General features: G+C 42.7%; 1 protein-coding gene across 1 annotated transcript; it reads left to right on the plus strand.

Annotated features, from left to right (window-relative positions):
* The first annotated feature begins 440 nt into the window (after positions 1-440).
* s1pr4 (sphingosine-1-phosphate receptor 4) lies at positions 441-9,442 on the plus strand. Its single transcript, XM_052038129.1, has 2 exons — positions 441-599; positions 5,110-9,442. Exon 2 carries the CDS (start codon positions 5,168-5,170, stop codon positions 6,320-6,322), a length of 1,155 nt encoding a protein of 384 aa, XP_051894089.1. The 5' UTR covers positions 441-599; positions 5,110-5,167; the 3' UTR covers positions 6,323-9,442.
* Positions 9,443-10,069: the final 627 nt, after the last annotated feature.

Here is a 10,069-nt window from a genome sequence, read left to right on the forward strand (position 1 = left end):
GCAAAAAACAAACTGCTGGAGGAACTCAGCGGGTCAGGCAGCATCTACGAAGGGAAATGGACAGTTGACCTTTGGGTTGAGACCTGGAACATGGACTGCCCATTTCCCTCCACAAATGCTGCCTGGCCCACTGAATTCTTCCAGCAGTTTTGTTTTTTTTGCTTTGACTTCATTTGTACTTAGAGGTAAGAATGCTAACATTGAGCCCCAAAGTGCAGGTGTATTTCTAATACAGTGGATCCCCTCACTGTATATTTAATGGCATCTTGGAGAAATCCCTGCAGGATAGAAATGACTCTCCAGAGACAGCTGGCAGCTAACAGGTTAAGATAACGTGAGCTGGACAGGGGTTGTTTCAATCCTGAACTGTGCAGCTGCATGAAGTTCATGTGCAAGGACTACAAGTCTTATCAGTCCTTTCGGTCTGTCTTGTCATCCTGGGTGGAGTAGACTGATCACAAGTCTACTTGCAACTTCTGTAATTTGAAGAGACCATGTGCGTAGTTCAGGCAGCTGTGGCGTGTGGAAGCTGCTGAAATATCGGCACGGAGTAAGCAGCAGCTCACATAATGAAAGGACAAGTGTGCAACATCACCGTGGTAAGTTCAACCTTCCATATCTCTGCACTAAACAATTACAAGCAGAGTTGTTATTGTCTTAACTTTATAGCATTTTACTAGTCAGGGAGAAGTTTACTTAAATTCAGCTAAAGTCTGTTACCTGTGGATCTAACAGTTTGCATTGATAGGCACTAGTAACATTGTATTTAAGCCTGTATCCAAGGCTGAAGGAAAAATAACTTAATTTGTGCATAATTTAGTTTTTTCTTGATGCTTTCAATGCATGTATTTGAAAAATCTGCATATTACCATCATGAATATAGAAGTTCTGAAAACGTGGCTTTACTATGTGGAAATATGTCAGAATGGAGAAATAGTGTTAAAAAGGAAAGGACTTGCAGTTGGAAAGCATCTTTTACTGACTTCAGACAGCTCAAAGCACTTTGCAGCTGACAAAGTACTTCTCAAAGTATAAACACTCCAGGTGATTAGTGCACACCAAGCACCCTATAACCTCCAATATAACTGCCAGATCATCTGTTTTAGAGATTTGATTGAGAGATGATTGTTGCCCAGGTCACTGACAATAACTTCCCTGCTCTACTTTTAAAATACTGTCATGGGTCTTTTACATCCATCTGAGAGTGCAGGTACGGCCTTAGTTTTGGGGAAGTTCCACTGAGCACTGCTGGAATTTTTAGTGTTGGACTGAAGCACCAACGTAAGTTTTCATGCTTAAGATGCTGGAGTGGGATTTCCAAGCACAACAATGTAACTCAGAGGCAAAGGTGCTGTACAGGTGACCTTCTACCTTCCCCAACATCTAGTACTCCGACTCCTTTACTTTTCACTTTCTGTATTCATTGTCGTCTCTCTCCTTGATTCCTTCCTCACTTTTCCCCCTCTTTTCCCTTTTTCTTTTTGTGCCACTCCTTTCATTTCTCTGTATCTATCCTATCCCTTTCCTTTCTCCTGTCCATTCCCTTAGTTTTCTTGTTTGTCTGACCTCCTTCTATCTCTCTCTCTCCATTTTTAACCCACTCTGCACCCTTCTCTCTTCTTCCTTCTCATTCTCTCCCCTCACACACATACACATGCACCATTCTCTGCAGAATGTCCAGGGCAACCTCTCTGAACAGGGTATTCAGATGTTTGTTATTGAGAGACTCAAAGGGCGTAGTGCAAAATGTAGGAGGGAAGATGAGGTTTGTAAACAAGTAGAGGTGTGATGTGATAAGTGCAGAGCTTATGAAAGTGAGTCAGAGGGGAATGTAAAACATTCACACCCAGGAGAACAGACAGTCTGAAAAAGTCATCTAGTCAACCCCTCTGCTGAACTGTAGGCTAAATGGGTGTTTGCAACTAGACTGTGGGACTGTGGTCCTGGGGTTATGCCTCTAAATAAAATGGGTTTGTGACCCTGGGGTTATTGCTCTTCTTGCGCCCATCCAGCTATTTTAAAATATGGTGAGAGCTCCTGCCTCCACCGTCCTTTCAGGCAGTGAGTTCAAATCCCACCAGCTCCTGGGTGAATGATTTTTCCTCAGCTCCTCTCCAATCCTCCTAATCCCTACCTTAAATTGCTACTGTTATTACCTGTTGTTATTGAGATCAGCCAGATCCATCTCTACCCCACTAAATGTAGGGAGCTGCTCTAGCTGCTTATTCTGCTTTGGGGGTTTTGTGGGATCTTGCTGTGCTTCATTTCCCAACAGTACAAAAAGCAACCACTACGTTGGCTGTGAGTGCCTGGGAACGTGCCAAGGTGATGAAAATTGTTGTGTTAATGCAGCGCCAGCAACTGAGCAATGAAAACTCTTGCATTGGAACGTAAGAAGAACAAAAGTCTGGCGAGCTGAGAGAAGACCTCCCTTCCTGTGTCTGTTTTCTATAGACCAAACAAGGATGCATAAGTTGGGGAGGAACGTGTTCCTCTGACAATGGGCACACAGCAGAAATTCTCATGCAAGAAGTGTAAAGCATACAAGTGAGGTGACCCAAGCAAATTCAGCAAGTTACAGCTACTGTCAAAGAGGAACTTGAGTTGTGCAATGAAACTTGACTGATTGTGTTTCCAATCTGCCAGTTATGACTGCAGCATGTACAATATAGTGGCAGCCACTTGTTTTTGTAAGAGCTTATTGCTGAATAAGTGCAGGAGCAATACTCTTAGAATGTTGGCAGTCAGTCATCCAACCACTGCAACATTTTTATCTTGGCAGCTTTCAGATGGAGCAATATCAGGATATGGATATGTTACCTCAATTGTGCCTCAATGGGTGACTCTCTAATCTGAAGTTAGTGGGTTTAAACCCCAGTCCAGAGGCAAGAGCGCAAATTCTATGCTGACAAGCGCAGGAGACAGATGTAGATGGTCAGGTGCTGTGTATATTCATAGCTGAGACTGATCACATTTTGCACACAGAAAGAGTGAGAGAGGGATCAGGCAGGCAAGTAGGTCAGAAGTCAACCATTATCAAACTGAATAGTGGGGCAGGTTTGAGGAGCATAATAACTACTACTCATACTTCATATACATGGCTGTAAAATGTTTTTGAATCAAGGCTGGGGAACATATTGTATAAATTAAAATAATTTCTTTCTTAAGTCTATATGTCTCCCATGTATTTTGTTTCATACCTTTCTCTGTTACAAGAATCAGCCTGGTGCTTTCGCTGGGTCAAGATTATTCCCTCGAGTCCCTATGCAGCAACCTATATTTACAACATTTTAAAACACACAGATGTGCTTGTTTCTTCATATTCTCATTGCTTTTGAGGTTTATTTAGAGTAGTGGGGCAAAATGAACAACCAAATTGCAGGCAAATTCAGTGATCTCATAACAAGAGTCTGTGTACAAAAGTACAGATGATATCATCAACAAAAAAAATGAGGCATTGTTTAAAAGAGCAGTAAGTGAGATTTTGAGCACCCCAAATAAGGTCACTCCAGCAATGGCACCACTGAGTAACAAGTATTGCTTGTCTACGTAGGGAAGAAATGCAGAATCTTTTCTACACAGGCAAGCAATACTTGTTCTTTTACCATATTCCAAAGCAGTTTACAGCCAGTGATGTATTGTTGAAGTGTCGTCACTCCCGTGCTCTTCGTTCAAACAGTGTGATGGGTCTTTACTGCTCATCTGAGAGGGCAGAAAGGCCTTGCCTTAGCACTTCATGCAATTGATGGCACCTCTGCTAGTGCAGCACTCTCTCAGGGCTTTAGTGCTCAGCAGGTCAGGCAGCAGATGTGGAGAGAGAAATCAATTTAATATTTCACTTCGATGAACTTATAGCAAGAATGGAAAATATTAAAGATTACCTGTTTTGTGTCAAGTGTACAGCCAGGAAAAGGTGGGTTAGAAGAGGGTGGAGTACTGTATCGTGAATGAGTGAAATACTTGTGCAATGATAATGATAAGAAATGATACCCTATGACAGGGAGGTCAGGAGTAATGAAACGACGAGAGGGAAGAAAGGAAAATGTCTAATATATTTTCTATTTATATCTTGGAGAGTTTTTGTTAAAATAAACTAAGTTTCCTGGAACTCTCGTGAAGCGCATTGTCATCCAGGACAAAGCAGGCTGCTTGAGTGGCACCTGTCTTCGCCACCACCTGCACAGAATGGCTGCAGTGTGTACCGTCTCCATGAATGCACAGCAGTTGCTTGCCCTGGCTACTCTGGCAACACTTCCCAAACTTGCAGCTTCTACCATCAAGGACAAGGGCATGGGAACACCATCACCTACCGGTTCTCAGACCATCCTGACTTGGCAACGTATTGCTGGTCCTTCATTGTCATTGGGTCCAAATCCTAGAACTTCCTACCCGTGGGAGTACCTTCACCAGAAGCACTGCTGTGGTTCAAGGTGGTGGCTCATTACCACCTTCCTAGGGGAAATATATACTGGCCTTGCCTGCGATGCCCAGATCCCAAAAATGAGTAAAAATAAAATGGAGGGTTGAATATTTCAGTTTCAAAATCCCCAACATTGGGAATCTCTCCATGGACTTACCAACTGACCCCAGTCCCTCACTCAGCCTCCTCCGACCCAACCATCCCTCAATATCTTGACAGCTTATAACTCCGGCCACTTCTGCATGCCCAAATTGAATTGCTACCTTCACTCCCTGTGCCCCAAGCTCTAGGATCCCCTCCGTAAATCTCCCCTCTTCCTCTTTTTAAGAGATTCTTAAAATTTGCATCTTTGACCAAATGCTTGGCCGTCTGATATCTCCTTATCCGACTGAGTTTAAAATTTTGCCTTGTGAAACACCGCAGATTGTTTTACAATATTAAATTCTATATTAAAAAAACTATTAAGTGCTGGGTACCTTGAGACAGGCTTGGTGAGAGTATCAACAGCCAAACAGTGAATAATACAATGAACATATCATAACAAAATTTCAGTGCTACAGGAGAATCACTTGGAGAGCTTTAGGTCTCGGACCAGCACTTGATAACAACCACATTGACTTTATCTGTACAGAAGTGAGATAATTGTTACCAATGAAGCTTGGTGATAATATCCTTCATTTTGCTTGCAGGTTCTTTGAAGTTTGACGCCCTGTCTAAGATACAATCAAAAGTCCCCTGGCTCTGTTGATGTCCATGTGCATTCATTGTTCTTCAGCACCATCCCTTTTCAACAAAATGAATAATATCAGTGAATGCATGGCTTTCTATGCCAGCCAAGAAGCAGGCATCATTCTCCTGCATTATAACCACACCGGGAAGCTGGAGAACAGACGACTGCCCAGTGAAGGCATGGGCATTGTCAGAATCATTTTCATAATCGTCAGTTGCTTCGTCGTCATAGAGAATCTGCTGGTCTTCTTCGCTATCCTGAATAACACCCGCTTCCGGAGCTGGGTTTACTACTGTATTGCCAACATTACCCTCTGCGACCTGTTGACTGGCACTGCCTACATTGTCAACCTGTGCCTATCAGGAGAAAAGACCTTTCGCATCACGCCCACACTCTGGTTCCTCAGGGAAGGGGTCCTGTTCTTTGCCCTGGCTGCCTCAACGTTCAGCCTGCTTATCACAGCCATGGAGAGGTACGCGACCATGGTCAAACCTGTACCATATGCATCGGCAAACAAAACCTACCGGGTCTACTGCCTGATTGGACTGTGCTGGCTGCTGGCTTCCCTTATAGGTCTTCTGCCGCTGCTGGGCTGGAACTGCATATGCAACTTTGAAAAATGTTCCACCTTGCTGCCTCTGTACTCCAAGAGCTATATCCTCTTCTGCGTTGTGATGTTCAGCATCATCATCATTGGGATAGTGGCACTCTACAGTGGCATCTACCAGCTAGTCCGAAGCAGCGCCAAGTCTGTTGCCAGTAGCAAGAGCAGGCAGAAGTCAGTGAGGCTGCTCAAGACTGTATTCATGATAGTAGCTGCCTTTGTGGTCTGTTGGAGCCCTCTGTTTGTGCTCCTTCTTCTGGACGTCTTCTGCAACTCGGCACGTTGCTCTAAGCTACACACCATGGAGTGGACTATTACCTTGGCTGTGGTCAACTCAGCCATCAATCCCATCATTTATTCCTTTGGCAGCAAGGATGTGAGACGGGCCATCGTCAGGCTTCTGTGCTTCTGCTTCATCAAAGCTGGCACTCCCTTGCCCACCTTCCTGAGCCGCAGTGAGTCGGTGCTCGGGGCCTCCACCGACAGCTCCTACAGACTGAGGGAGAGCTTCCGAAATTCAAAGCTACTGAGTCCAAAGAAGACCTTGCCCAAGTCAGAAGGGGTATAGTTCTCACCACACGATTCCAGCCACTGCAAGTATCCCAGGAGCTCCGACCTTTCTCCTGCTTTAACTTCACCATTAGAATTGGTGAGATTATGGCAGCAGAACTCGATGAGAGGATCTTCCCAGCCTATTCAATGGCCGTGCCTTCCTGGCTCTCCACTGAGCCACAAACTGTTGGATTAAAGCCTCACTCCAGGATCCTCAGCACGTGGTCCTGGTTACATTTCAGTGCAGTATTGAAGGGGCGGTGCCTGAAGGGAGGTACTGTCTTTCAAATCAGGTGCTGAGTGAAAGACTGGCTGCTCTTTTGGGTAAAAGATATGAAATTTTATCTGCTAATACTCTTGTGAAGCATTCTAAGATTTTTATGATGACTATGTTTTTGTTGTTGTGAGAATCTAGTGAAGGATGGGACAATTCTCTCTGTAAACAAATAAAACTGCAGAAACAAAAACAGGAAGCACTGGAAGAATTCAGCCAGTCAAGTGGCATCAGAAGAAAACCAGTCAACACTTTGGGTCAGGTACCCTTCCTCAGAACTCTTTCTGTCTGAGGCGTTATCTATTGGCCTGTTAATCTCACTGCTTTGCACAATTCTGCTGCATGTTAATTGACCACCATATTTTTACCAGCATAACAGCAACAAATATACCTTAGTGAACTGGCTGAAGACCTGACTGGTGCTACATACTTTTGGTACCTCAGAATGCACTGCTATTATATACATTTCAGATAAGTTTTTACAATTAATGTTCTCCATTTATCAAAACCAAAAGATGGGATTAAGTTTTAAATTGATTTTATCTAAACAGATTGTTGAATGGCATTGCTTCTATAAACCAACATAAACCACAGTAGAGAATCCTCACTGGACACTGCAGAAATTTGCACTGGTATATAATACATAAGTGTTCAAGAAGATTGGCAGTATATGTTGAGCCATCATGTCACGAGAAAACTCTTGTTCCTGTAAACAAAAATCTTATTTGTATATATTAAAAAGCATTGCCCTTAGAGATAAGCCGTGTACAATTACAGACATCTTCATTGTAATGGAGCAACATAGGAGGCTATTCAGCCGTTGAGCGTCTTCCACCATGAAGTACCTTTCCTGTCTTTGCATCAGAACTCTTTATACCCAACTGAATCCAACTGATTGGTGTCTCAGAAGCTCGAATTGTTGAACAGCATCCCTGGACTTTTCGTCATCGCTGCTGTGGATGTTGCAATTCTGCTCTTGTTTCATAATGTGTTTTGACATAAATTGCATTACTGCACCTGAACATTTGGTAGAGAGTTGAGAAGCACTTTCAAAAGGGAATTGGTTAAGTAGCTAAAGAGAAGAAGGTTCCCTGGGTGAAGAGTAGGGGAGAATTACTGGAGCACTTATTCAAAAAAGTTAGCATTAAGGGCTAAGTGGCTTCTTGTACTTCTAATGGCTGCCCTTTTACCATATAACATCTGAAGGGGAAAATTAGTCTTTGGTCGTGATTGCAAACCAGGTGTAAGATAATGTGCGGGTGGCTGTATCACTTCCCACACTGAATCCACAGCAGACTGAACACGTGGGAGGTGAATACAACTGATAGCTGATACTGGAACATAAATTCTGCACTCACCCAAAACATGTCTTTACCTTTTGTTTTAAAGGCAAGATGCTGAAATGCCTGAACCACCTTTAGGCTCTTTACACAGGTGGTCTCAACAATAAAAGAGATAGCAGTCAAACAGGGGCCTGGGTTGAACATATGTGAAATGGAAAACAACCCTTTATCATCTAAGCATTGCAGGTCTCTGATATACCGGGCTCGAGGCTTGAGTTCAATGTTCCCCAGGGCAGAAAGATGTTACCATCCATGGGGAAAACTGATAAATTAAAGCGGGAGGGAGAGAGAGCCGAAGGGGGTGAGCCACGGTGGGTGGGATGATGTTAGTGTGGAGCATGAACCTCAGTGTAGATCAGATGAGCTAACAGCAAATTCTGTGCAATTGTACATTATACATTCATTTAAATATCCAGACTACTATGAACTTATTTTGCATTAAGACTCCTAACAGCCATTTTTCTAATTTAGGACATACAAAATGAAATGCCTTGAGGCTAGCCTGTATATTTATAAGGGGCATAAATATTAAAATATGGACTATAAAATCATTTCCAGTGACAATGTATGGATATGACACCAATACGTGTCACTAGTAAATTTTGTCAAGTTAAAATTCAGTTTGACCACACAGCGGCAGCACATCAGCACATAACAGTTCAAGGGGGCAAGTCACCACCATCACGTCAACATTAGCAACTGTGGATGGACTGTGAAATTCCAGTTCTCTGCATCCAAAGACTGAATCATTTTTAAAAAGACACCGAAGTAAGATTTCATAGTTTCCAAATTGACCCTTCACCTGAGGATGTGCCAATATTATAGTGCACACAGATACAGTAAAACAGTGGAGTGCTGTTCAAGGGTTCAGCTGTTGTATAACAATGCAGTTTGATATAACTCGACATTGATGTGCAAACATCTCCCTAATATCAAGAGTTTCTTTCAAGTGCTAGAATGATCTTTTGTGATATTAACAGTGTGGATGGGTTGTTGATGGCTTAAGTGTGGACACTGAAATAGTGCTGGTGTAGATCAAAGTATTAAAGGATTATGACAAAGCATTTCTGGAATCCATGAAATGATGATACAACAAAGTTGTATTAAACCATCTCATACTCCATTACGATTGTTATCTAGCTTGTAAACTGTGAATAAATATTTTTGAACTTAATAAAAAAAACACTATTGTGTATTTAACCTTGCCTTGCGTGAGTCACTGCAGACATACTGTGTATAATTCAAGGGGTTTGTTGACATTCACAGATGATCAGAGTATGAGTTCAGTGGGAAAGGACAGTGCAGTAAGGAGAACTGAGTAGTAGGAAGACACCATCACCGATCCCCACAAGTCTTACCTGAGTGGGAGGAGATGCTGCCAATCTTTCGTTGCTAATCCTTGGTCAGCAGGGGCTACATTTCATGGTTCTTCTGCAGTTCAATGTTAGTCAGGAACTAGTGGTAAAACCGGGATCTTCCACAGAGTTGAGCATGACAATCTACACTGACTCTGCATTGTAACACTGAGAGAGTATTGTACCATTGTAGGTGTGATCTTTCAGGTGAAACATTAAACAGAAGGATCATCTTACTGTCCCCTTGGTCGGACATGGAAGATCCCACAGCACTCTTTCAAAGCAGAGCATGGAAATTATCTGCAGTGTCTTAAGCAATAGTTATCCCTAAATTAACACCAAAAATAAATTAGTATGCCATTATCATATTGCTCTTTCTGGGAGCCTGCTGCGAGTACATAGGCTGCATTGTTTCCAACACTACCACAGTGGCTATATTGCAAAAGTTCTTAAAAACAACCTGGGGCTGTGAAAGGTGCAATATAGACACAAGTCCTTTTCTCTTTTATGTTTGAGAGTGATCCTTAATTGTCCTAGAGAGTTCAGGAACTAATTTCTAGACTCCATTACTTATGAAAATATTGGAGATGAGATTCAAACTTGATTGGCTGTCAAATTGTCCAATGATTAACAAAGAGTCTATTTGTTTTCCATTTGCTGTTGTGTCTCATGGAAGGATGTGCCAAGGAACCAATGACAGGAGAGTGGGAGGTGGGCAGTCAAGTAATGAAACATCCCGAAGCCTCCAGCCAGATTTAGCAACTCTAGATCACAGGAAGGCAGTGATTGGC

The sequence above is a fragment of the Pristis pectinata genome, chromosome 24 (assembly GCF_009764475.1).
Source record: "Pristis pectinata isolate sPriPec2 chromosome 24, sPriPec2.1.pri, whole genome shotgun sequence".
Lineage (NCBI taxonomy): Eukaryota > Metazoa > Chordata > Chondrichthyes > Rhinopristiformes > Pristidae > Pristis > Pristis pectinata.

Coding starts and splice junctions, on each gene's coding strand:
- s1pr4 (XM_052038129.1), top strand. CDS start 5,168: ATGTCCATGTGCATTCATTGTTCTTCAGCACCATCCCTTTTCAACAAA.